This window comes from Terrapene carolina, unplaced genomic scaffold, assembly GCF_002925995.2.
Source record: "Terrapene carolina triunguis isolate 2854851 unplaced genomic scaffold, T_m_triunguis-2.0 Scaffold53, whole genome shotgun sequence".
Lineage (NCBI taxonomy): Eukaryota > Metazoa > Chordata > Testudines > Emydidae > Terrapene > Terrapene triunguis.
This window is the reverse complement of record NW_020664404.1, coordinates 6,312,348-6,340,113: the sequence shown is the minus strand read 5'-3', so window position 1 is coordinate 6,340,113 and position 27,766 is coordinate 6,312,348. Positions and strand designations below refer to the sequence as shown.

At 42.4% G+C, this 27,766-nt stretch overlaps 1 protein-coding gene across 1 annotated transcript; it reads right to left on the bottom strand.

The window, feature by feature from the left end:
• Positions 1-42: 42 nt before the first annotated feature.
• On the bottom strand, positions 43-27,587 carry ADRA1A (adrenoceptor alpha 1A). The gene is made up of 2 exons (XM_024212154.2): positions 26,705-27,587; positions 43-725 (listed from the first exon to the last, which is right to left on the bottom strand). The coding sequence occupies exons 1-2, from the start codon at positions 27,585-27,587 to the stop codon at positions 205-207; spliced, it is 1,404 nt and encodes a 467-aa protein (XP_024067922.2). The 3' UTR covers positions 43-204.
• Between the last annotated feature and the right edge of the window lie 179 nt (positions 27,588-27,766).

The following is a 27,766-nucleotide window of genomic DNA, read 5'->3' as shown; positions in this document are numbered from 1 at the left end:
AAGCTTTGACCCACACTGTGTTACGACGTGCTACTCCTTTGATTCAGGCCACTCCCCCTACTTCAGCATCCATCCCTACTTCCCATTAAGAAGAACAACTTCCTGCTCACAGAACTATGCCAGCAGAGCAGGGTTGCCAGAGCTGAACAGTTGCATGTAAAGATTCCCCTCCTCCTCCCCAGTCCCATTAGAGATCTCGATCCCTTAGACATCCTCCCCGTTTTCACTGAGGGAGATAGTGTGTATTTTAATGGTTGGCACTTTACGGTTCTCCCGAGCGACGCTCCTTGATGTGCCAGTACAGCAGCATGTCCTGAGGAAACCTTTGCTCTTCACTTTGGCTCTGGCGCAGCTGGACTTGTCTTTAGAGATTGCACTTTTTGTAGACATGCTTTGCATGGTGGAGAAAATCTTCCACTCGCAGACCCCATTGGACTTGGAAATCCTATAGAAGGTTTCCCCCGATCCTACAGGGATACGGACAACATCCTTGGCACCGTCCATACTGGGGCTAGCTGGCTGGTTCAGATTGAAGCTAAGGGAATGCTTGTTGGCTGCTTGCTTTCTTGTGAAACACTGGGCTCGTAGGACATTTTGGAATGCTTTTTTAAACTCTTGACTCGAGCACGGGTAGATGATCGGGTTGATGCAGCTGTTCAAATACCCAAGCCAAAACGTTATTTTAAAAACTGTGTCTGAGGGCTTGAGTGCAGGAAAGAAAACGCCTGGAATGGAAAATACAGGGAGTGTTAAGACAAAACTGGCGAGAAATTGCAGATAGTCAAAGTGTAAGAGAGATAACAATGAAAACAACAACGTTCATGATTTTTGGATGCTCCAACAACAGACTCATTCCTCCTGGGGAAGAGAACATTTCAGAATTTATGGTGCTCTACAATTACATAGACGATATGTAATAACTGTTCCAGGGGAACCTATCTGTTCAGTTACAAATGCAGCAGTAATTTCATATTTTAGGTTCTACAGAGTCCATAGTTTGGTGAAATGAGGTGACAAAGGGAAATTACTTCCTCCCAGGAGCTAAAGCACCAGACTGCTCAGATAAGCAAGGAGACAACTTAACAGGATTTGAAATGGCCAGGGAATCACCACCTCTGGGATCCCAGCTAATGGAAAGCCCAATGATCCCTTTCAGACAGGAATTTTTAAAGGATCCTAATGGACCTGGATGCCTCCCTCACTTAGGATCCTTCAAAAATCCCAGCCTACAGATTTTTATGCGTCATGCGCCTAATCCAAAATTCATAAAAGCCAATGGAAAGGCTCTCATTGATTGCAATGAGCATGGATCAGGCCCGTGAGCAATTGCTGTATAAACCGTAGGAGTTTCAAAATGTCTTTACTATCCTGCAGTGAGAGTGCTTAGCAGTGGTTAACTGAAGTTGCTAGAATTTGTAAGGATGTTTCGCATGGAGCTAATTAAAAAGGGAAGGGAAAGGTGGCTCAAAGCCAAAACGGGCTGATGCTTTGTTCAACTGTAGTCAGCTACAGGGAACACTGATTGTCAGTGAAAAGGCCGTACAGGTATCCTTTTTTAAGGGATCACATGACCAGTCTCCCTCTGCTTAATAACATTGGGCTCCAGCTTGCCTGCAACATGAGCAAATGTACAGATATGTGTGCAAGACTTAAAAATCTCCCTCCTTGGTTAACGCTCTGATAAAAAAAAATGCAATTGTTCAATTAATGTATTGATTTTTAAGAAAACCTTCTCCTGTCAAAGAAAGCAGCCAGCCATTCAGGGCACGCTCTGTCCCCACAGATTTACAAAAGCCACAAAGCATGCCAGCAGTTTGTTTTTGACTAATAGTACAGGACATCTATTGTAATGAACTGGCTTCGATGGATACCTACCCCTGCCATTTTCCAGGCTGGAACGTGTATCATAAACCCTGTACTACAAACACCTACTAAATATTTTGTTAGCTTAAGTGCCGGGGTTGTGTGGTCTATCCCAGCTGTTGCAATGAGGCTCTGAATGGTGATGGAGGAGGACAGTTGTGTAGTCTCTAAATGACCAGGGAGTTATGCTATTTTCACTGCATTTCACGACATTCTTTGATACTCGAGTCTTTGGCAAAGGCAGTCTTTTCACCTTCTTGTAAAAGGATACAACGAGCAACTATCCCAAACATACTTAAAGTAAGAATTTTCTGCTAACTTTTCCATTTTTTTAAAGATTTTATCCCATGCGCTGAAAGATTAAAGATTAATTAAAGATTCCTACTAGAGCTTTTCAAAATTTTTAAAATAGCCAAAAATTCAGATTTTGATTGATGCCACATCTACTCCTTCAGAAAAGTCACCACTTAGGGTTTGTTTTTTTTAAGTTATTTGGTCAGTGGTAGCGCTGGATACATTTTTTTGATTTTCATTTTTTTTTGTTGAAATTAAAAGAAAACAGTAAAAAGGATTTATGAAATTAGTGATTTTTTTAAAACTGTTTTTCAACCAGCTTGACATAGAATCTTAGAAATGCCAGGCTGGAAGGGACCTCAAAAAGTCATCAAGTCCAGTCCCCTGCGCTGAGGCAGAACAATGTAAACCTAGACCATCCCTGACAGGTGTTTTTGTCCAGCTTGTTCTTAAAAACTTCCAATAATGGGGATCCCACAACCTCCTTTGGAAGCCTGCTCCAGTGCTTAACTACCCTGATAATTAGAAAGATTTTCCTAATATCTACCCTAAACCTCCTTTGCTGCAGCATAAGCCCGTTACTTCTTGTCCTACCTTCCAGTAGACATGGAGAACAATTGATCATAGTCCTTTTTATAACAGTCCTTAACATATTTGAAAACTATCAGAGCTCTCCTCAGCCTTATTTAAAGACTAAAGATGCCCAATTTTTTAAACTCTTCCCCATAGATCAGGTTTTCTAAACCTTTTATCATTTTTTTTAGCTCTCCTCTGGACTCTCTCAAATCTGTCCACATCTTTCCTGAAGTGTGGTGCCCAGGATTGGACACAATTCTGCAACTGAGGCTTGGCGCTTGTAGAGTAAAATTCACTCTTGGGCAGAGGCCCAGCACAATGCCTATGCACCCGGTATGTCCCACTTAAGCAAAGTGACTAAAAGTATTGCTAGCATGTGAGGTATCATTCTGTTCCGAGGATGTAAGTGGTGCATAGACTTCAGACTGGCCTGCTACATGACTGTACATTTCACCCATAAACTTGAGTTATAGTAAAAAAGCTTACCGACATTATTCAAATGATGCTTGTAACATGAAGAGAGGCATGTGCCTAAGTGATTTGCTGAATCAGGGCCATAATGACCAAAATATAGAAACACAGCTAGGATACCAAAGATGTAACACTGATGCTTATGGAGAATTGTTTACAAAGCTGCTGTTAGTGGTCCCAGAATAACACTAGAAATTCGCCTGTAATAAGATCCCACAATTCCCTAGCTCACATGTTCAAGTTTCTTGGAAATGAAAATAGTGCTGTCTGGTTGTGAATGAAACAGAAAACTGGATTCCATGCTGTCAAAATATTGCCTGTTCTGGGGGCCCATGGTAAATAAAAAAGCCTCTAGGACCACTTTCTGCTGCAGATCCACCATTGCATTAAATCCTTAACAAGTTTTTGAGGGAAAGGTCATTCATTATTATGCTTTCAAAGTACTTGCCTCCAATAATGTGATCCTATCATTCCAAAATCAGTGATTACTTTGGACAACATATCTTGATATAAACATCATCCCAAATTCCCAGAAAACACAATTTGCTTGTTTGGGTCTTTACAGTCAAGATTTTGATCAATAGCTCTTTTAACATTGACACATCCCCCTCGCCCAGCCCCTGTGAAATCATAAACATGCTGAGATTGATAGGGATATTGTAGTAGTTATTTACACAACACATGAAGTTTGCCAGTACATAAGCATTCATCATTTTTATTCTCCAAAATCATACATACAACAATACTGTTAGAGACATGGGCCTGAATGAAAACAAAAGATCTCAAATTCTAACTGAATGTTGGGGAAGTTCAGATCACCCACAGACCTCTGTGTGCCCAACCAAACCCCCAAGCTGAAGTTCGGATGTGGATCCTAACTTCATTGCATTAATGCTTCTCTGCTCTTGAACCATGCCAGAAAGCAGTTCCTGAACTTTACAGCGTTTCATTCTGGTTTCAGGGGAGCCTAAGATGAGGTGACTTTTGAAAATGTAGGGGAATTTATGGATTCATCTGTAGGATCTGAACTCAACTGCTTCCGGATACGTGTTCAATCTGAAACTTAGAAAATTCAGAAAAGTTATTTAAGCTGCATGCACTGAAGAGAGTTTTTCTGGGCGAATGTGTGTGTGAGAAGGTATAAGGATATTGCCTAAACCAGGCACACAAATGATGAGAATGAATAATGACTCTCATTCTGCTTCTGCTGAATGCAATCCCTATTGTCAAATGCAAAGCGATGTCTACCCACCATAACACAAACCCTCACTTTCTGAGCTGAAATGATGGGCACAGGAAGTATGTTGGGGGCAAGTGAGGAATGGAACATGTGGCCAGAGTGCAGTGTAATCTAGTTATCTTCAGTTGGTGCAAGGTCCCTTAGGGACCACAGCCAATTGGTGCAAATTACAGCAGCCACTAGGCTGCTCTAAGATGCCCCAGGGCTATGACTGGGGCAACATATGAGAGAGTGTAGCTGATTCCCTGACAGTCAGGTTAGGCACAGCAGAGAACCTTGCTCTTTATTTTCAAACAGGTAGATGTCTGGCTGTGGATCACAATTGCTACTAGTGCATTCATAGATTCATAGATTCTAGGACTGGAAGGGACCTCGAGAGGTCATCAAGTCCAATCCCCTGCCCTCATGGCAGGACCAAATAATGTCTAGACCATCCTTGATAGACATTTATCTAACCTATTCTTAAATATCTCCAGAGATGGAGATTCCACAATCTCCCTAGGCAATTTATTCCAGTGTTTAACCACTCTGACTGTTAGGAACTTTTTCCTAATGCCCATCCTAAACCTCCCTTGCTCCAGTTTAAGCCCATTGCTTCTTGTTCTATCCTTAGAGGCTAAGATGAACAAGTTTTCTCCCTCCTCCTTATGACACCCTTTTAGATATCTGAAAACTGCTATCATGTCCCCTTTTCCAAACTAAACAAATCCAGTCATTTGCCTATGCGAATGTGCCTTTTTTGACTGAAAGTAGTTTAAAATACCTTTCCTATTCAATGCAATACTGATAATATTTTAATTCTTTACCAAATGAATCATCCAAACTATTGTACAAAAGATATCAGATCGGTATTTCATGATTTTTCTTCGTGACTACTCCAGAAATTTCTTAATATACAAATGCTATTTCCCTGTAATAACAAAATGCCCTACAGCTGTTCATTATCTCACTTCTTTTTGGTTGGGAATTTCAAAAGAACCTAAGGAGACCAAGATGCCCCAATTCCATTGAATTAATCTGACATCAGTTTGTCCATTCCTTTCCCATTTTGTTTCAATGGAAAAGGTAAATGAAATCCAAGTCCAGCAAGTGCTCTATTAAGCCAAATGTAGTAGTGGGTGAAAAAAAATTCTTGTTTGCTGTGACTTTTGGCTCCTTTTAAATGGAATGCTAACACTCTGCCAAAGACTGTTAAAAATAGAAAATAGCCAGCGTCAAAGCCAGACTCCTGCTTTAATGGGTGGGTGGGGAGAATTTGTAGGCTAATTTATTAATATAACCTTTTTGGTTGATCAGTGTAGCGATTTCCTATCTTGGAACAGCACATTGTACATGAAAAGGACATTGAGTAGCTTTAACAGTAAACATGGGTTGCCATCTGTAGAAGCCACCATCTTCCTTTCTTAACTCTTTCATTCCCATGATAGATGTAACTTGCACATTTTAGACAAAATTGTGCTTTCACATACATCAACTGGGCCAACCATCAATGAAGCTTTGCAGATTTACACCAACTGGAGATCTGGTATGTCTACTTCAGTGGTGTTGCACATGCCTTCAGTGGTGTTTACATCAGGGCAAAGTGAATGTAAAATTCTTCTAAATCAAAATAGTAGCATTTTGCACCCTCTTTACACCAGTGTAAATGGCTTGCACAAGGGCAGAGCACTGGTAAACTGAGCTGAGGAGACTTACATTCTAAACCACTGTGTGGTCTGGGCAAGACATTTTAAGCTGTGTCTCATCTGTATAATGGACATAATACAAAACTGTTGGTGTAATTAGCGTTTGTGTAGTGCTTTGTAGCTATAAAACGTTGGTCTCATGCTGCAGAACTTGAAGCCAGAACTTTACTCACCCCCAAAGCTAGGGATATATTTTGATCCAAAGTTTTAGATTGTCCCATTACATCTGGGCTGATGTTCTTGTCCGTGTCTAGTTACTATTATTACACTCCAGCTAATACAGACAGAAGCCCTAAGGTCCCGAGTGATGTCAACTGAAGTGAATGACAGGAGACTGCTATGTTTTTATGTATCTTCTACAGACAGAAAGACTTTTTATTTATCTTTCATCCATGAGTTTCAAAGCACTTTACATACATTAATGAATGAACCCTCATAAGACCCCTATGAGATAAATATTATTTCCACTGTATTGCTAGGGAAACTAAAGTACACATAGTTTAGGTGAATTTCCCCGGTTACGCACAAAATCTGGAATTGAACCCAGATCTACAGGTTCCCCATCCTATGCCTTAATCACAAAACCATCCTCCATACAGCACTTACAAATCTTACATTCTGCAGTGTGATTTTATCAGTTCATGAGTCTGTCACTGTATTACACCCGCCTGCTATGTGAAACAAGGAGAAATATGCCAAGTGTGATGTACGACATCCTTTGGCACTTTAGTGTGCTCAAACCAGCGAAGGGTAATGAAGTGCAAAAACAGTATAATTTTTATTCTGCACCAAGTGAAGGCTTGACATGACTAATGTAATCTCCTGCCACGATTCTGCTGTACTGTCTGCCCTTGAAAGAGTGAATCAAAATCACATTGCTTGGAAAAAGCTAGACAGGAACCCCACTGACTATGGCACTTATTTGATGACTTATATAAACTCATTACCAATAAATACAAAGGCCCAATCCTCTGTCCAAAAATAGCACCATAAATATGAGAAATGAACACACAGAGTGCTCAAAGACTATAACGACACTGGCTCTTGTTCCATAATGTTACAGTGTAAGAATCATGAATGCAAATATATAGGAATTTGGTTGAAAAGCATAATTTACAAAACAATATGATATGCAGTGTACATACGCATCGTTTAAAAAAAACCTAGAGAAACATTCTAGTCTGTCAGAAAATACTGTTTTATTCAAACCAAAACTTTCTGTGGAAAGTGTCATTTTGGTAAAATGTTCATTAAAAAGCAAATCATTTTAATAACATAGAAGTGCTCCATTTAGACATTTTTAGTACAGAATATTAATTTAGAAATGACTTTTCATTTTGAAATTTCATTTCATATGATAAAAACATTAAAATTAAATAAAAAGTCTACATTGAAACTAAATGTTCTGATGTTAATCAAAACAAGATGTTTTAACTGACCTAAAATGTTAAGTTTCCAAAATTCACCACTTTCCCCTGAACAAAAATATATTCAGAAATGGTGGAATGTCCCACAAAACAAGAAATTCCAGTTCCTGCTCAGCTCTAAAAATGTGGAGTTGTTCAACTGAGATATGAAACCAAGGGCTTCATTATTTAGTTGGTGTTGGTCCTGCTTTGAGCAGGGGGGTTGGACTAGATGACCTCCTGAGGTCTCTTCGAACCCTAATATTCTATGATTCTGTGATTATTTCTGGTCATTGTAGAGCCATGGTATATTTTGCAACAATAAATGTGTTAGCCCTGATATACTGCACAAACACCAATACAGGGCAATTACATTCTGCCTATTATACTCTCCCAGCAGTTTCAACTGGTTCTGCAGTAGTTATCAACATCTTCCATGCCATGACTCTTCTCCACATCCCCACGCTCCCTTCCCATCTAGCTGAATGAGTAGGGCAGGGTGACACCAGCGGAGTTCATGACCCCTAGGTTGAGAACCCACTGGATCTGATATTTTTCTTCCAATCCTTTAATATTTTGTAGAGTCGCTGTATGCATTTAAATAGACAATGTGTTTAAGACCAGAGGTGGATGCATTCAGTGCTGAATGGAAATTATCTTTAACTGGTGGTGTTAAGACTTGTCTTAAGGTATTTCATTCAGAGCATTTGAAGGCATAACAAGAAACAATGGCTGGAAGTTAAAGCAAGACAAATTCAAGTTAGAAATACAGTAAAAGCTTTGTTATCCAGCATGCTGGGGGTATGGGAGGTGCCGGTTAATCAAAAATTCCGGTTAACTAGGACTTAACAATGGAATACCAATTTTCAAAGAATTAGACTACAATAAAATGAATAAAGTATAAAATAGTATACAGGTACTCACCAATCCAGTAGTAGTACTGCATTGCAGAGTGGTTGGTTTCTTGAAGCACTTAGGTGTATACAGGGAAAGTTTTCTATACAGTAGGTTATCTTATGACACTTCAGGTCACCCAGATCACTAAAACTACACTTAACACTAAAACAATACTGAACATAATTTAATCTTTCTTTGATGATTCAGAAGGCACTTCAGGATCTTGCAGTGCCTCAGAATCATCATTATCAACATCAATTATCATTGTCAATGTGGAGGGTGTAGAAGGCTGGGCTGAATCTGTAATGGCCCTATGACACCCCCTGGAAGCTGCTTTTTTGAATAAATCCATGATACCAGCTTGCTTGCTTACTTGTTCTCTGCCTCTTTTGCATAAACATAGAGTGCAGAATGCGTAATTGCATAACCTCCTGGGCTGTATACTAGTCCCGGTTACTAGACTGAAGATTTGTATTGGGAGATATCAGAAATGCCAGTTAATAAAGCTTTCCGGTTGGTAAAGTGCCGGATAACACAGCTTTTACTGTAATACCCTTTTTTAACAATGAGGATGATTAATCATTGAACAAACCATCACTTGATGTCTTCAGATCAAGACAGACTGCCTTTCTGGAAGATATGCTTTAGCAAAACACAAATGAATGGGCTGAATACTGGGGTTATCTTCTTCTCTTTATCCCAGGGCATCTTTGTAGACACAGGGAACAATACAGTGTCACCATTCATTTCTGTCAATGGCTTGTTCATCCATTAAACCCAACCTGGCCTGTTCCTGCGTACAATGCCATGCCATCTAGCTGGTGGTCAGTGGTAACTGTGTGAAATTCTCTGCCCTGCATTATACAGGAGGTCTGACTAAATGATCTAATGGCCCTTTCTGCCTGTAAAAACTGAATCCCTGAAACAATTTTGGATAATAAATGAATTAGTAAAAATCAAAGTCTGCTTAAGGATAATTCACAGATAGAAAAAAAAGAGTGTTAAATAAATTATTCACTTTGAATTGTTCATGTACTTTCCTCCTCACCATCTGGTTAATTACTTATTTCCCTATACTGATGCTGCTAGTGCTTAGCATATGTGAGTGTTGGACAGTGCACTTGCAATGTTTCCTAGCAGAGCCAAAGGATGGGAGAAGAAGCAAGCAGGGAGTTAAGAAAGGATAACTGCTACTAAAATACTTTGGGTTCTATCGAACTCTGTGCATAGAACAAGATACAATTTGAGCATCAGCAGAGCAAGCTTCTTGTCACTGTGCCACAACCCTGTTCTGGCTGGATCATCTTCCCTAGAGGTAAGGAGGGATTTCAGAGTCCACATTCATCCACTCTGTTGTGTCTGCCAATTAGTCACAATTTTGATCTGAACATTTCACCCACTAGCAGCCTGGACTGAGAATGCTAATTTGTTTGACGTAGGCCGGCAAAAAAACCTGTCAGTATCTACCATTTTTCAAGTGACTGCTGACATAGATTGGATCACAACCAGCAATCAAGCCATGAAAGGCTTTATATCTCATAACTAATCCAATTCAATCTAATCCTCATGGACTCTTATGTCTTAGCTAGTATTTCTTTTGCAGAAGTAAAAGGTTAAATTCTGGTAAACACCATTGTTAATTTCATAGAATCAGAATATCAGGGTTGGAAGGGACCTCAGGAGGTCATCTAGTCCAACCCCCTGCTCAAAGCAGGACCAATTCCCAACTAAATCATCCCAGCCAGGGCTTTGTCAAGCCTGACCTTAAAAACCTCTAAGGAAGGAGATTCCACCACTTCCCTAGGTAACCCATTTCCTTTCTTCTTGGAGAGTTATTTACATCTGTGCAAAGGGAGTGAAAAAATGTTACCAAAACAGAATTCTCCATTCACACCAGTTGTGTTTTACACCCACTCTGAACTCACTTTTCAAGTGTGTAAATGACTACATAAAGTACAAGGCACTAGAGAATCAGGCGCTAAGCTTTTCCATGTTCATATCATACTGGTTTACCTAAATTCCCTCCAGGTAGTGCTGACAACCAGGAAAAAAAGATTAACTCAACTTTTAATTCCTATGCATTGTAGATTGGTTAAATGATCCTTGGTTTATGTTTTGCATTCTAACATAAGTTTTATTAAGAGAGTCATTAGCATGATTCAGTCTCCTCTTGTTCAGAAATAAAATTTGTTATTAGTGTTGTCAGTTCTTTAATTTGCTTTCCAGATTAAACATTTCCCATCATTTACCCCTCCTCCTTCCATCCCCCAATGTGTGAGGATTTTGTTTTTCTCAATGTAAGCTTTTATTTTTATGTTTGCTAACTTTGTTTTCTGGAGCCAACAGCTGCATGTTTTCCACATCCTGCTGCTGATTAAATGCCAAGACAGGTGCAAAGGCACTCTCTGATTTCTCTGTAAATCAATTACTTAGAAGTTATGGAGTTGCTTGATTACAGTGTATTCAAACATCAGTACTGATGTCAAGTATGGATGTGTTAATGGAAAGCACATGGCATATGGAGTCCCCAGCCTGTATAGGTTTCTTGCCTTCCATGTTATTTAATATAGTGGTATCCTACTCCACATTATAGGAAGCAGCATGAGGTTAGTAACCCTTAAGTCTTTGTGTCCTCAGGACCTTTGTAGGAATGGTATATTGGTGAATGTTCTGAAAACATGTAAAGGACTATGAATCAGGGATGTTAGACAACATCATTTTCAAGGTTATGTTCCCCACTTCATTTCTTCCATATGTGTGTTCAAAGTCCAGTGGTGGAGTAAGAGCACAGGGATGAACTAAGGAACAAGCAGTAACCTGTGAAATATTCATGCTTGTGTAGAAATATTAGGGCTTTATATTCTCTGTAAGATGCAGTGATGAGTGGGAAACAATCACATACACACAAATGGTCACATTCCATCCAGTAAAGAGCAGTGGTTCATAAGCACATTCTGAGATGATAGAAACAAATGAGGCTTATTATTAAGTGTTATTTGATGAGGGGGTTGCATCTGAAGGTGCCTGAGGGCTCCAGTGGAAATACAAATTAAAACAAATTAAAAAGCATGAAGACAGAAGGCTGAGCAGCAGACATTCCCTCGGGCAGATTGGTCCTGTGTTATCTATGGCTTTCAATACCTAAAGTGAGGCAGTTTGCGAGACAGAGCTCACCAAACATGGTTAAACCCATTTTTGCCTTTGCTCCCAAGCTTGGAGTTTGCACTGGATTTTATTCCATGTGACCATTCCCTACCTACATTGTTCCTTATTCTCAGGTCAAATAGAAAATATGCCATAGAAATATATATATATCTTACTTCTTCAGAGTGATCACAGCTGTGCTCTGTATTTTTACTGCCCTGAAGCACGTCTCACCCAGCCCTCTTCTATGGAAAGAATCTTTAGTGGGAACAAATACAGGATCAAATAAGCTTTGAAAAGTAGGAAATGCTCCAGATTTTTGTAGCACTAAATTAATGTAGCTAATACAGAAGGGCGGTTTATTTCTTAATACCAGTGGGCAGGCAGAATGGAGAAACTCAGTGCCTATGAACCCTCTTCCAGGATTCTGGAATGTTTTGGATAAGTGGTTTATTCTTATTCACCTTCCAATTCTTTGCACTTCTTAAATCGGCTGGAATTGGAAATGCCAAAATAGCAAGAGAAAAGCTGCTCTTATGCACCAGACTTTGAATTCAAGGATCGCTAGAGCATGCAGTAGAACTCATAGGCCCCGACTCCGTGGGTGCTCCGGGGCTGGAGCACCCATGGGGAAAAATTAGTGGGTGCTCTGCACCCACCAGCAGCCAAGCTCACCTCACCTTCCGCCCCACCCCACCCCACCTCACCACCTCCTCTGCCTCCTCCCCTGAGCACGCTGCGTCCCCGCTCCTCCGCCTACCTCCCAGCGCTTGCTGCCACAAAACAGCTGTAGCAAGCTTCGTGAGGGAGGGGGGAGGAGCGGGAAAGTGGTGCACTCAGGAGAGGAGGCGGGGTCGGGGCAGGGATTTAGGGAAGGAGTTGAATAGGGGCAGGGACGGGGAGGAGTTGGGGAGGGGACTTTGGGGAATGGGGGTGGGAGGGGGTGGGGCAGGGGTGGAGTCAGGGTGGGGGCAGGGGCAGAGGGGGGTCAGGCACCCACCGGCGCCAGTAGAAGTCAGCACCTATGGTAGAACTCGCCAGTTTCCCCACCGCTTTTGCTACACAGTGCAGGGGAAGGCAACTGATGGATTGGATTGATTGAGTGAGGGCGGGAGGCTGGGATGGGTGTTGGAATTGGGAAATATTTATTACGATCAACAGATGTCACTGTGTCTGGGTGCTCTGCTTGGATTTTTTAAGGAGTGTTTTATGTTATGTGTTATGTGGTGTCTAGTTATGATAAGTGCCAGTTATATACATAAAATAAATATTTCTGGCATAAGAAACAAACACCAAATATCACATATGCAAGCCAGTAATTGCCAGATTTGCAGCCCGGATCTGCAGACTCAGAATGTTCAGCTAAACAGTTGGAGCCAAATTCTGCTCTCAGTTACATCATTGTAAATCTGGAGCAACTGATAGATCAACTCCATTACTGATTAAAAAAACAAAAACCTGGTTGCAATGAAATTACTTGGGATACTAGCATTGCAACCCTTGTGATTCTATCATGCTATTTATGTTTTCTCTAAAGGCCCCAGCTCTTGGAGTCACGTGACTAACGGAGAATCCCAGCTTTTATTAAAAAAGTAGCCCTCGTGGTTTCAGAAAAAAAGCTTGAAAATATGAACCCTAAAGGCTCAAAACCCAGAAGGCAAATAAAAAGAGCCCAACATTTATTTAAAAAAAAAATCTCATTTCCAAGCCACTCGGGCTGTGGGGGTGGCTAACATGATTTCTGAACATTTGGGGTTGGTAATACTGGGATTCACACCCCAGTGCAAATGAATAAAATATGTCCCTTAAACTTTTGAACTGAACCCAAACTTTTGTGGCTCATCCAGTCCCACCTCTTGATGCATAAAAAGCACTCTGACATCTTTTTGAGTGGAAAATGACATTCCTCCTGGCTCATGTACTCTAGGGGCATAAAAGTGATGACTTGAAATCATTCCTATAGAAGACAAGAACATTTTAGCGAGGAGGGAAAGTCTCCCATTTGACAGGTAAATCATCCAGGCAAGCTTTACATGCAGAGCTTAAGTCACTACCATGTAAAAGGCAAATGTTTAAAAATCTCTTCTTTCATTTTTAGGTCAAACTGGCTGGAATATGACTCGGGGGACACAGGTCTAAATTCCACAGGTGAAATCCAGGCCCCTTTGAAGTCAAAGGGACTTTTGCCGTTGTGTTCAACGTGGCCAGGATTTCATCCCCAAACCAACAAGGACTTTGCAATCCATGTTTATGGCAGATTCCCCTTGTGTTGAAGAAACACTCCAAAGAGATATTCCAGCTGCCGTTCTTCTCGGTTTATTTTCTTTATATTCAACGGCTCCACACCCACGCACATGTACCCTTCTTGTTGTATACAAATGCGCTCCATCTCACTGACCTGCTGCCACCCTGCTCTGCTGCAGTGCTTCTCTGTCATTATGGAACATGCTAAGATGCTATTACAGGGAGTCTCGATCTGAATGCTGTCCCTGGGGCCCACATATAATATATTCTAACATCAACACCATTTAGGGCTGGATAGTCTTAGCCTTTATTCCGCTGTGCAGGGAATCAAGGGGGCGTAAGGTCTCCTCCTTTCTTCTCTGCACAGCCCTGCTTAAATTGTGACTTTTGCTAGGCTGGGGAAGAGCATAGGCTACTTGCAGAGCAGGGAGTAACTGGCAAGCCAGAAGGGGCGGAGAGGGGCATGGAGTGGGGGGACCCCTGCCTCCACCAGGTTAGTTGTTGGTCAGAGCAGATGGCAGGATATACAGGAGAGAGGGGGCTGTTGCATGAAAAGGGGCAAAGTACTTCACTCCTTCCCTGGTGCAAACAGGGAGCAGAGGAGAAAGTCCCATGTTGTTCTCTGGTTGCTCTTGGGGTGCAGCAGCTACACGCCACCCCATAGTCAGCTCCTAACTAAACAGGCAGTAAGGGACGGGTGGCTTAAGCACATAACACTCTGATTAACCCAGCTAGCTCCTTGATGACCACTTTATACTAGGTTATCCTACTGCAAAGAGAAACGATGCATGCACATAAATGACTAGCCACCCAGCCCTATTACTCAACCCTTGTGACTCCTTTATTCCACTCTGCTCACTCGTTGTCACATCTGACAATCAACACTGTCAGCTCTGAGCAGGCAGGCCCACATCATGTGTCTTTATTTTCCCAGTCAAATTCCGAGCACAGTCCTGGGCACTGCCTCGTTAAATAATAATTGCAATTATTAATAATTATATCCGCCACGAATCCTTCTACTTGAGGTTGTTGCATAACTCCACCAGAAATTAATTTAATCAGGAATCTCAGTTTATAACTCAGTTAGGAACCATTATTAATGACAGTAACTCTGAGAGGCCACAACTGAGATAGGACCATTGTACAACCATCAACACACTGAGCGACAGTCCTTGCCCTGAAGAGATTCCAATCTAAATAGCCAGAACAGATACATAAGATATTACTCAACATCAAAAAGGGTAATAGAATCTGGCATTAAATTGATAGTGCTTATAAGGCAGAAGGCTTTCATGATATGGTATAGTATATTTCAGAAGAAGAGGCCCCTATGGTATTTTATAGAATAGGAATAAAATATAAACCAAGCACACCGATGTCACCGCTCCTAGTCATTTATGACTTCCTGCAAGCTTTGGCAGTAATTGTTTTCTATGTTGGGTTTGGATTCTTATTATACGACAGGCAAGTTCTCCTGACAACCATCGTAAATTTCAAAAAAGGGAAATAGCCTTTTCCTAGCAGAGCCTATGGGAATAGAGTGATTGCACGAGCTGGGTGAAACTTTCTCGTAATGAAACCTAGAAGGTGGTAAAATGTGCTGTGGCTTGTCTTACTCAGAATTGGAGTCAATATATTGATTGAGCGGGAGCCCTGTTCAAGTGAACTTGGGTGACTTCCACTTCAAACAAAACACAGCAGTTTCAGTCGAGTATCACTCCTCGGGAAACTTCAAGAAAGTGGAGCCTAGGGATGTGAAATGAGAATAAAGGTTCACATTAACTTCTAATCTCAAGCCATCATGTTTTCTTCACAGCTGCACTTATATTTGTCCCATGCTGTCAGTTAAACTAGCAGTAACTATGATGGCTTTTAATGCTGATCCGTGGCATGTAGTTAAGATACTAGTCCATGAATTTAAAAGAGAACTAGATAAATTCATGGAGGTTAAGTCCATTAATGGCTATTAGCCAGGATGGGTAAGGAATGGTGTCCCTAGCCTCTGTTTGTCAGAGGGTGGAGATGGATGGCAGTAGAGAGATCACTTGCTCGGGGGGGGCGTGGGATAGCTCAGTGGTTTGAGCATTGGCCTACTACACCCAGGGTTGTGAGTTCAATCCTTGAGGGGGCCACTTAGGGATCTGGGGCAAAATCAGTACTTGGTCCTGCTAGTAAAGGCAGGGGGCTGGATTCAATGACCTTTCAAGGTCCCTTCCAGTTCTAGGAGATAGGATATCTCCATTAATTTATTTATTACCTGTTAGGTTCACTCCCTCTGGGGCACCTGGCATTGGCCACTGTTGGTAGACAGGATACTGGGCTGGATGGACCTTTGGTCTGACCCAGTATGGCCGTTCTTATGTCTGGGACACAGGAAATGTGGGTTCAAATCCCTGCCTTGCCAAAGACTTCTTGTGTGACTAAGTCACTTAGGGCCAGAACATTAAAGGTATTTAAGCAACTAATTCCAATTAAAATCAATGGGAGTTAGATGCCTAAATTCCATTGAATGTCTGGCCCTTCCTCATTCAGTGCCTTAGTTCCCTCTCTGTGAAATAGGGATAATACCACTTCCCTACCACACAGGCTCTTGTGAGGATAAATACATTGAAAATTGTGAGGTGCTCAGATACCATGGTGGTGGGGGGTGACAAGTGTAGTAGACAGATGGATCTGCAACACAAGTGAAACTATTTGGAGTACAGTATTGGTTCTGCAAAAAAATGTCAACACCGTCTGAATTTTTCATCCCAACCCAGGCCCAATTCCAAACGGCAACATTCAAAAAGTCTCAGGTTGGAAATGTACATATTTGATGTGGAAAAAAAAAACACAAAACCCTTTAGACAGCACTTTGTGGCAAAGCAAAATGTGAGGACATTGAAATTACATGAGACAAAAGAATAATTCAGGAAAAGTTTCCAGACCACTCCGCCACCCAGGAAGATGGGATAGAACCCTCATGCAAGGATTTCGGAAGTTCCATACCTTACCTTACCTTACCTTATATTTAGTTTGGCACACACATTAAGTTATTATTATTAACGATAATATCCAGCTCTTATATAGTGCTTTTCATTCATAGACCTCAAAGCACTTTACTAAGGAGGACAGTATCATTATCCCCATTTTACAGATGGAAAAACTGAGGCACAGAGTGGGCCATGGCATGACCAAGGTTAATGGAAGAGCCAGAAATAGAATACAAGTCTTTTGAAACCCAGTCCAGTGCTACACTGCCCCAATTAAAATAAATGGTTGTTTCTATTCTTTATTCCTTTCTTCATTGTCATTGATTTTCTTGCTGTGATTTCATGAGGAGAATGAGAGATTTGCTATTTAGATACATTCCTAAATCACCCCAGGATTTCACAGTGAAAAAATGTGAAAAATCAGTTGTCAGCCATTATTATTTTTTCCCCGTGTTATTACTGACCATGAGTACATGGGAAGGCAGTGTGCTCGGGGGACTGGGAGTTGGGCCTGCTGCATTCTGTCCCTGGCTCTACTGACTGTGATATGTTGTTCTAGTCATGTCACTGCTCTGTGCCTCAGTTTCCCCATCTGCAAAGTGGGAACCACCACCCTTACCTCACAAAAGGACTCGGTGGGTCCTTCCATTCAGAGGGCTTTGGGATTCTGGGATAAAAGGCACGATATGCTGCATCAGTGCAAAGTATCATGATCATAAAATAAAGGCCTCTTGAAAAATTAGATTTTGGATTTACGCCTTCCTGTGGAGCATCTAGCATTTGCCAGTGTTGGGAAGAGATCACAGATTAGCTAGGCCCATTAATCTTTTATGGCATGGCAACTGCCATTGACTTGCTGGTTATGCCATGCAAGGTGGATGAATTGCCAGCTTCATGACTCTTGGTATTTCCCTTTGTGCAAAGTCATAACACTTGGTTTATGTGCCTCTTGAGGACCCTGAACATCCTGTTTCAATTGCTCCCAATGCCTTTGGCTGTTTGCATTATTCCAAAATCGTACTTCCAGGCTCCACCCATCAGGTCACCAATGCCCAGATGTACTCGGTGGGTAGGACGCAGGCCTAATGGCAAAGGCGTGGTGTAAACTGCAAGGCAGCAGGGGCACTGGCAAGAAACCAGACTAGTTCCCTACCCCCCAGTCATGTGATCCATGTGAGTCTATTGAGGAATAGCCAACTAAGAGAGAGGGCGGGGGTTCTTGGTCCTGCTTGCTGGGGAGGGAGCTTTGTAACAAAACATGCCAGCAGACACTAGTCTGCCTGGAAAGAGTCAGTTTAAAACAGGTTGTGGTGAACTGTGCCTTAGGGAGCAGCTGGCCTTGTGCGTCTCTGCTGTTGTGTGGTATTGGTCTGAATTCTAAGGAATAAAGTCGTGTTATGTTGCAACCTTCCAGTAAGAGCATTTATGTTTGTATCTATATATGCTGTGAACCTAATCTGGGCCAGCGATTCCCATTACAGAGCGTGAGCGGCAATGGAGTAGAGTAAGTAGGTGGGGTGAAAGGTGAGGGATGGGCAGCTGAATTAACTGATTTTCAAACTCTAAGGCTCGACAAAAATTGCTCCCAAGGGACAGGATTCTCCCACGAGACAGAACCAGATCAGATCTCCGATATTCCTGTTTAATGAGCCATATCAAGCCAGGCCCAATGGGCGGATTTCTCTCTTGTAGCACAGGTGGGACGAATTGTTTTTGGCATGGCCTTTGGGAATTCCGTTCTGCGAGTCCATTGGCCTCTCTGTGAAATGGCCAGAGGGAGGGGGAAGCCTGCAAAGGCCCTAATCTGCAGCTTTGAGGGACACGACGAGTTATAACATATTCAGCCAAAGCAAACCCAAAAGAAAAATATGACCATCCACAAATCTGCCCCCATCTTGGACTTTGTGGCTGTCACTACACCCCTCCCTGTGGCTACTTGTGACATCCCATCAACAGCACAGACAGCACTTGGCTTCTCATGCTCCGGAAGGATGCAGTTGAAGGTTTAGCTCTAGTGACGTTTGCAAGCTGTTGTCCTCTTGGGCTTCGGACACGACAACAACAAAACAGTAATTAGAATCCTACTGCAGAGAGGCATGTAGGCAGCACTTGATGGTTCCCTCCAAAGTATTTGTGCCAGTTCCCAAGATTAATTTACTGCTATGTTACAAACACAAATACCCCCTTGGGTATCCTCCGCTCTGCTCCCTGTGTCCTAAGAACAAGGAAGGATTAGTGATAAACAGGGCTCTCCTGGGGAAACTTCCTTCCAGCATAGCGCCCTGTCCCCACGATCATGTCCATCCTCAGCTTCCTGGATGGACCCTAGTTTTTCTCCCATTCCTGAGTCCTTGAGGCAACAATTATGTCCCAGTAAATACAGTCCAGCCTTCTACAGTAGGTGTCCAGCCAACAACAATCAGTTGTGCTACTCTGCTTCTGTGGAGCTGGTTCCCAAGGATCCCAACTTAGTCTGTACCTAAGGAGCCCCCCCATCCTACTGTGACCCCCTTCCTGAGAGGTCCTGTGTTATCGCTTTGCCTGAGGAGAGCCTGAGATATCTCGCAATAGCTCCCACCAGAGGGAGGCTTCTAGAGACTGCTATGAATTACCGCCCCCAGCATTCTCCAGCCCTGCAGCAAGTTTTGACATACCAAAGTGTGATCCCCTGCTTTGCACCGTCTCCAGACTAGTTCCACCACAGCTGTGAACACATCAAACCTTCTTCCATTTCTAGAACCTAACTCAAGCTCTCATATTTTGAGATATTCCTACATTTCCCTTGCAGTTTCTGGCAGAGACAAACAGGAGGAGGAACCTGCTTTGAGGCAGGCTGTTCTGATGGCATGTCTGTTCAGAAGCAGATGCAGAAATGCTGCACAGTCTGCCAGGAAACCTGTTCTTCTGAGATTTCTGGCTCAGCTGTACAATTTCAGCCAGTTTTGATAAGCATCCAGATTTGTATGTGGTCATCTGAACCAAGCTCTGGAGGAATGAAATTCACCTATTGTGATCTAGAATTGTGAATTCTAACTCCAGAACAGAGCTACATTAGCTATTGCTCATAGAGTCTAAGGCCAGAAGGGACCACTGTGATCATCTAGGTTGACCTCCTGCATAACACAGGCCAGAGAACTTCCCCCAAAACAATTCCTGGAGCTGATTTTTTAGAAAAACATCCCATCTTGATTAAAAAACTTGTCAATAATGAGAATCCACCACGTCCCTTGGTGTTCCAGTGGTTAATTATCCTCACTGTTAAAAATGTATGCCTTCTTTCCAGTCTGAATTTGTCTAGCTTCAGCTTCCACCCAGTGGATCATGTGTTAGACCTTTTGGCTAATAAACTGAAGAGACCAATATCAAATCTTTTCAAATATTTAAGAGCATAAATTATCAGTGCTACTTTACACTTCTATAGTATTTTCTATCCAGGGAGCTCAAAGTACCTGTACAAAACATGAAACCTCTGCAACGCAGGGAATTATGATCCCATTTTACAGATGGGGAAATTGAGACACACGGATGTTAAGAAATTGGCCCAGATTTATGAAAAGAAGGGTACGGCAGAACTGGGAAGAGAATCCAGATCTCCAGACTTCCTGTCCTGTGTCGTAGCGACAAGACCGTCCTTCCTTAATTAGGTGCTGCATTTTTGTTTATGTAAATCAATGCACATTCTATAATCCCTTGCTAATTAATACACAACCTGCACTCATCACATCCATTTGAATCGAATGCCAGAATGTTGCCACATCATCAGCTTGTCAATCGCAGACCAATCATGGTGTGTCGGGGGGGGGGCGGTATTCAAAGCATTTAAAGCTGTTATCAGCACCCAGCAGGATTGTAATGGAGGTAAACAACATGGGGAAGCTAAAGCAACACTGGCAGGTGCAACGTAAGTGACTAACCACAGGGGAAGGGAGTGAACGGCTGGGATTAGAGAAGCTGCGCTGTCCAGGGGAGGAAGGTCAGTGGGAAACTTTGCACTGAGAGACGGCATGTGAGGGCACACCATCAGCCTCTTCCTAGCCACCTCCTGTGAAGGAATGGATCATAACTGTCCTCGGAGAGGTAGCTGTTCCCATGGTAATTTCTAATCAGGAGCAGACTCCAGTCCATGCCAGTGGAAAGGCAGAGCGTGAAAATATTGCAGGGTTTCTAAGAGGGAAAAAGCAAGCCGTTCAAAAGGCAGACATTGCCCGTCCTCCGCCTCATATCCCTATCCGCTCCCCCCAAATAATGCTGGACTGCAGCTTTAAGCCCCAGCTCGCATTGTGGGGGGAGGTGCAGCAGGAGCTGGGAATTCCGGCTGACTCAGCTCAGATTCTTCTGTGAGCTCCAGGACAGCACATGCTGGGAGCTGCAGCCCCACCACAGGGTGCAAGGTGGATTTCCATGCCTGCCTTGGCTCACTGGGTGAGCTCATAGGGTAGCTAATGCTAGCAGCCTCAAAGCAGTCCTTGTTGGCCTCTCCCTAGGGGTGAAACATGGAGGAAGGTTCTTTGATCCTGGTTCTCCCCCCCACCCCCCATTTATGCCATCGCAACCCAGATGCAATCTGGCCCATTAGAAAGAAGTGGCCTATGCAGCCCCACTACAGACTCACAATGAATGTGTTAGGATCATGGCTGCCGACTTACATGGATGTTATTCTTCCATCCTTCACAACCAGATGTGGACACCATAAACATTAAGGCCCGAAGGCTGTCCTCAGTCACTCCTGTGCAGTGACATTCACTGGGGAGCATAGGTGAAGCCAGGCAGAATTTCTCCAAAATGGGTCAATTTCTGCACTGGGGTCAGGGTTTGTCCAAGGACTTAAGCAGTTCAAAAGAAGGTGCAAATATCATATAAAGGGCATTTGCACCATCAAACTCTAGTTTCCCTTATGGCAGAGAAGAGACAGGATATATAATAGATAATAATAGAAACTATTTGTAGAAGTTACTGCTGGACACAAAGTACCTTGTGGTTCTTCCTGGTTCCAGATTAAATTTAGCTTGTGCTGCTGAGAGACAATCCCCACTTGGGTCTCCCTTAGTCCTGGCCTGGAAAGGGAAACCATTCTGCTGCGGTTCACTGGGCACATGCAGTCCGGGAAAAGCTGAGAGTTGCCCGGGAAGGGGGTGTGCAAACCTCAACAGTGGTGCTGGCTGGAATATTTTTGACAATTTTGTTTTCTAGACCTGCTGTTTTCATCAAAGCGGAAATGTTTTGTGGAGACATATTGATTTTGCTGAGTTTTTTGCTGGCAAGGTTTCCGAGGTCCAGGATGGACTCTCTGGTCAATTTGAGAAACAGAGACAGAGAGAGCAAGCAGATTAAAAAAACTGACCTGTTTTCGTAGAAAATGAACAGCTTTCGACACTATCCCCCTTTGACCAAAACATTCAAAGGGGATTTTTTTTTAGTTCCAATGTGTAATGCATGATTTTTCCAAAATCTCGGAAGCTTTCACCAAACAGAATTGTTGTTCTCCAGCCAGCTCTACTAAACAGCATCCCAACCAAGCCAGAAGGGGGTAAAATGGGCTTAACACCTATCCTGTAGCTGTCTATCCTGGGAATAAGGCTCCTAAAAGCTTGGCCTAAAATGAAAGTGCCCATGCAGTGGAAGATCCTCAGGAAAGGTTGGGAGGGCATTACCTACCCTGATTTTAAACCAACCCCTCCTGATTGTCACCTATCTGTGTTAATTTCACCTCGAGGATTGTCCAGCACTCTCCATTCAGGGGCTGGTCTTGAACTACTTTGGAGGGCTCTCTCTGCCTAAGGTATTTGAGAGGGCACATGGCAACTTGTGGCTGATGAAATGATCTACCTGTCGCTCACAAGAACATGCTCCCCCAATGTAAAGCCTGGGTATGTTTGAATTCCTGTGTACACCCTGCGAGCAGGCATGCAAGTGGAATGTCTACACATGCATCCGACGAAGTGGGCATTAACCCACGAAAGCTTATGCTCCAATACATCTGTTAGTCTTAAAAGTGCCACAGGACTCTCTGTTGCTTTTTACAGATCCAGACTAACATGGCTACCCCTCTGATACACTACACTGGTCCTGCAAGTGTCCCTCTTCCAGTCCAGGCACAGGTAATTGATACAGACACTGTTGTTATGGACACATTGGTTACTAATGCAGAGAGAAGAAAGCTTCCCCCTTGCATCTCTGCACCCATCATTGATCAGTCACTGAACAGCATGTCGTGCAGGTTGCTGTATGCCTTCCTCGTGATCCTGTTCTGATTGCTGACTCTCAGCTTTGCTTTGCACCCTACCTGGCCTGTCTGAACCAGGCTGACATGCACTTTACAGAGCAGCCAGGAATCTAGCACCACACCACTAGGTTTCCCCAGACATGCTCTCATTATGTCCAGAGACTTGGTGTGCTCTTCTAACTATACCTTGCCTTTGACTATGATGATAGATCTGTGGACCCCAACTTGCACTGAGCTATCTACATGGGAACAGACACCTCCATTAACGTTCTTTAGCAGTTCTTCATATACACCTCTACCCTGATATAAAGTGACCTGATATAACATGAATTCGGATATAAGGCGGTAAAGCAGTGCTCCGGGGGGCGGGGCTGCGCACTCCGGCGGATCAAAGCAAGTTCGATATAGCGCGGTTTCACCTATAACACGGTAAGAATTTTTGGCTCCCGAGGATAGCGTTATATTGGGGTAGAGGTGTAGTTGTTTTATTCCATAAAGGGCAAGATTACAATAGGTTTCAAGGGTCTGTTGTTGATTCTCTTTCTTTTGGATGTTCAATATTTTAAATTTGCATATCCTGCTAAAGAGATCAGCATTGCATTTATTTTCTCACAAACTTCACAACATCACTAATCAAGTATCAGGGGGTAGTCGTGTTAGTCAGTATCCACAAAAACAACGAGGAGTCCGGTGGCACCTTAAAGACTAACAGATTTCGTGGGTAAAAACCAAAGAAGTGGGTTTTTTACCCACGAAAGCTTATGCCCAAATAAATATGTTAGTCTTTAAGGCAACATCACTAATATGGGCTTTCACTGATGGTTACTTCCACATCCCTCCAAGGGGTATTTCGAGGATTATTCTGATTATTATATGGTTGCATAATGCGTCAAAGGTTTCAAATAGAATTGGCTGGGAAATGGTTTTTATTATAATTATTTGTATCGCAGTAATGCCCAGGAGCCCAGTCATGGACCATGACTCCATGGTGTTAGGTGCTGTACAAACTGTGGAACTTCAAAACTTTTCATGTAATGGAATTCTTATTTTCTAGCCCGCACTGTTGAGACCCTGCAGCTCCCATTAACTTCAACAAGCATTGTTAATGCTCAGCATTTCTGAAATCTGGCCCCTGGATTCTATGCTTGACTCTGTCATTAACCACCTTTGTGACCTTGAGCAAGTCACTTTCCCTCACTGGGCCAGAGTTTTCCCATCTGTAAAAAGGGGATAATGATGCATGAAAAGCCCTATATAAAAAAGCTAAGCGTTATGGGGCTGTGATACAAAGTAAGTAGGAAAACAGCCTAGATCAAGACGTAACAGTGGTTTTGCATAATATATGTCCCTTTGTGCTGCTGTTCTGTTTACCACTCTTTTTTCTTTTAACAAAAAGGACAAACAGATTTTTGGAAAAACTTATTATGTGATTCTAAAATAACAGAGAAACTATGTAAAGATAGGAAGACTAACCTTAGGAAACTTTCCTTATAAGGGATCAAAGATTCAAAGTCCAATTTTGAATAAGGAAGTTTTCTTCAACTTAAACCAAATGGATCAACAGCAGCAGCTCTGTGTGGGCAGCCACATTTGCGGCTTTTTTTTACCAAAGTCTGCGTAATGTGCTCTCAAACCCTTTTTGGGTATGTTTGGGACATCTTGGCAACAAACATTCCAACAGAATGACACTCAGAGCAGAAAGAGCCAGTCCTCCCAGGGTTTTTCCTTATGCAATGTCTAAGTCTTTACTCAGACACTTTTCCAGTATTGACCAGCATTTCAGATGACAGAATTAGATAGACTCTGCAGTCATTGACATTCATGAGACAATAACAGCTAAAGGATTTAGTGAAATATTATGTTGGAATCCTATAGAAGTTAATTGAAAATGGTCACCTTTCTAAGTTATTTTTTTAAAACTTCCCCTAGAATTTGATTGAGAATTATATCCCTATTTAGAGTCCTATAGAATGGCACAAAGCAGCTATAGATGAAAGGAGATCATTTTCCATTTCACTCTGTAGGTTTTTAGGGTAATTTCCATAAGATGCTGAAGAGCCTCATTGGTTTCATGCTTCTGAAATTGTATAAGGCTTTCCAATAAGGGCACAATTTCAAAGCTCTTGTTTAAGCTTTTTCTGGCAAAAATTGGCCGCTGCAAAGAGATTAGCTTGCTGATGGTTGGGATGATTTAACTAGTTTGAACAAGAACTGATTTAATAACCACAGCTTATAAACTATAGCCTGTTTTTCTTTCGTATGTGTTTTGCTTGTATCCCCAAAATAGGGGGGGAGGGGAAGCTCTGCAGGCATCTAAAACAGTAATTCATGTGGAATCCTGGATTTCATTACAGTGGGTAAGTAATTCTGTATTAAAATCATTTTCTCTAAACAAACCTTCCAATGCTGAAGTTTGAACTTAGCGGCTAAATCTGTAACAGAAACACTGATGCATAGAACTGATTCCCAACACCTACCTGGCCCTTGAATTTAAAAACCACAATAAACAGAACCATGAGCATAACCCACTAGAATTTGAGTGGTTCATTCTTTTTTCCATTTGGTCTGCTAATCCAGCTACTACCTACACCAGACTCTTGTGCTACATCACAAACATTGTTAACATGCAGAGTAAGTTTTTTTTTTTTAAGGGATGCATTAAAATTTTGAAACTGTATGTCATTCCATTTGCAACTAGCAAACAGTTGAGTTAATCACTCTTTTCAAAGAGAAATATAGTTGCAGTTGCTCTCTGGTTTTTTTTAATAAAAGGTCACCTTTGCAACAAAATACAGGGAAGCTAAAATAATTCTTTTGCAATAAAGACCTAATCCAAAACCCACTGAAGTCAATGGCAGCCTTTCCATTGGTTTCAGTGGGCTTTGGATCAAGTACTAAAGAGCAGATGATCAAGAGCTCAATTCTCATTTAGGCACCAAGGTAAATTGCCAGGTTTTCAACAGGTCTCAGCACTTTGGATGCTTGTTGAGTGCTTAGCTCTGGAAAATCTGTCCATAATTGTCACAATGGGAGCACTATGGAAAATCCGGACTTGATTGTGGGTACTGAGCAGTTGAAAGTCTGGTCCCTGAGCTCTTTTGAAAATCCGGCCGTAAATTTGCAAAGAGATACTTTGGTTTTGAAGTTAACAGTGCTTGTGTCCTTTATGCCAGCTAAGGATTTGGCCCATAATGTCTGTAGAGCTGGCCAGAGGACAATAATTCCATTTGGTGGAGGAATTCAAAACTGATTTTCTTCCAAATTGTCACAAAACCTGACATGTGTAACATGCTCTGCAAAGGAAAAATCTGATGGTGTTTTAATTTTTTATTTCTGCTCAATAAAAATGTTTTGTTTCGGTTTCCACTTTTTACAAATGTATAATAAAAAATGGAAACAAACCGTCCTTTCAAAATGAAAAATCACACCGTTTCATTCCAATCATGTCAAAATGAGATTTTGCAACACTGTGGGGAAAAAATTCCCCCCCCTAGATTTTACTAAACAAATTATTGGTGAAGTTGACATGATTCTGAGAAGTGTTTCAGTTTTGATGGAACTGCATTTTCCAATGGAAAATGGTTCTGTCGAAGTTTTGCGGACCGGCTCTAACCCATAGCAAGGCAACTAGAGATCCCCCTACCCCCCGGAAGTTATTATAAAAGGTGAAGGTGGTTTGCTTTACTTACCAATAGGCATGACTATAAAGAAAGGAAGCCAGCACAGTATGAAGCACCCCACCACTATCCCCAGGGTCTTGGCCGCTTTCTTTTCCCTGGAGAACTTCAGGAGACGCACGGAGAAGTGCGTTTTGTTCTTTGGGCAGGATGCAGATCTGCTCCGTACCGAGGTGTTTTTGCGATGGATCCGGAGGGTCACCTCTTCCGAATGAGATTTCTCCGTTTTCAAGCCAGAAGTTAGGCCTTTGCTTTCCCTTTTGGCCACCACATACACTCTACAGTACATCACCAAGATGATGGTCAAGGGGAGGTAGAAGGAGCCGAAAGCAGAGAACAATACGTAGCCAGGCTCTTCAGTGATTTGACAGATGGTCTCATCTTCGGGAGCTGGCTCCTTCCAGCCAAAGAGAGGTCCAATGGAGATCACCAGAGACAAAGCCCAGACACTTAGCAGAGCCAGGAGTCCCCTCTTTTCTGTCACTATAGCTGGATATCTCAGTGGGTAGCTCACCCCAATGTATCTGTCTATAGAGATGATACATAGGCTCATGATGGAAGCCGTGCAGCATAGGACATCGACAGCTGCCCAGATGTTGCAGAAGATCCTCCCAAAGACCCAGTAGCCCAAAATCTCAAAGATTGCTGAGAAAGGCAGGACAGTGGAAGTTAAGAGGAAGTCCGCAACAGCCAGGTTGATTATGTAGTAATGGGTGACACTCTGAAGGTGTCTGTGGCAGGCTACTGAGAGGATAACCAGAATATTACCCAGCACCCCAAAAATAATCAGCCCCCCTAAAATAACCCCTAATAATATGGCCTTAAAATTGTTCACTATCCCCACAGTCTGGGTGCAATTTGAACAGTCAGAGGAATTTAAAGGGAGGAAAACCATTGTTGCTGGCAGATTAAGTTCATCCAACTCTTGTGCTGCACTCGATTTTCTACTGCTTAAAGTGCTGAGATCAACTCTTTGAAGGTTTTGCAGGCAACATTTGCCCAGCTCCGTTGGTAAAAGGTATTATAATGATTAATAATAACAAAAATAATAATGCCTTAGAAACACAAAACCAG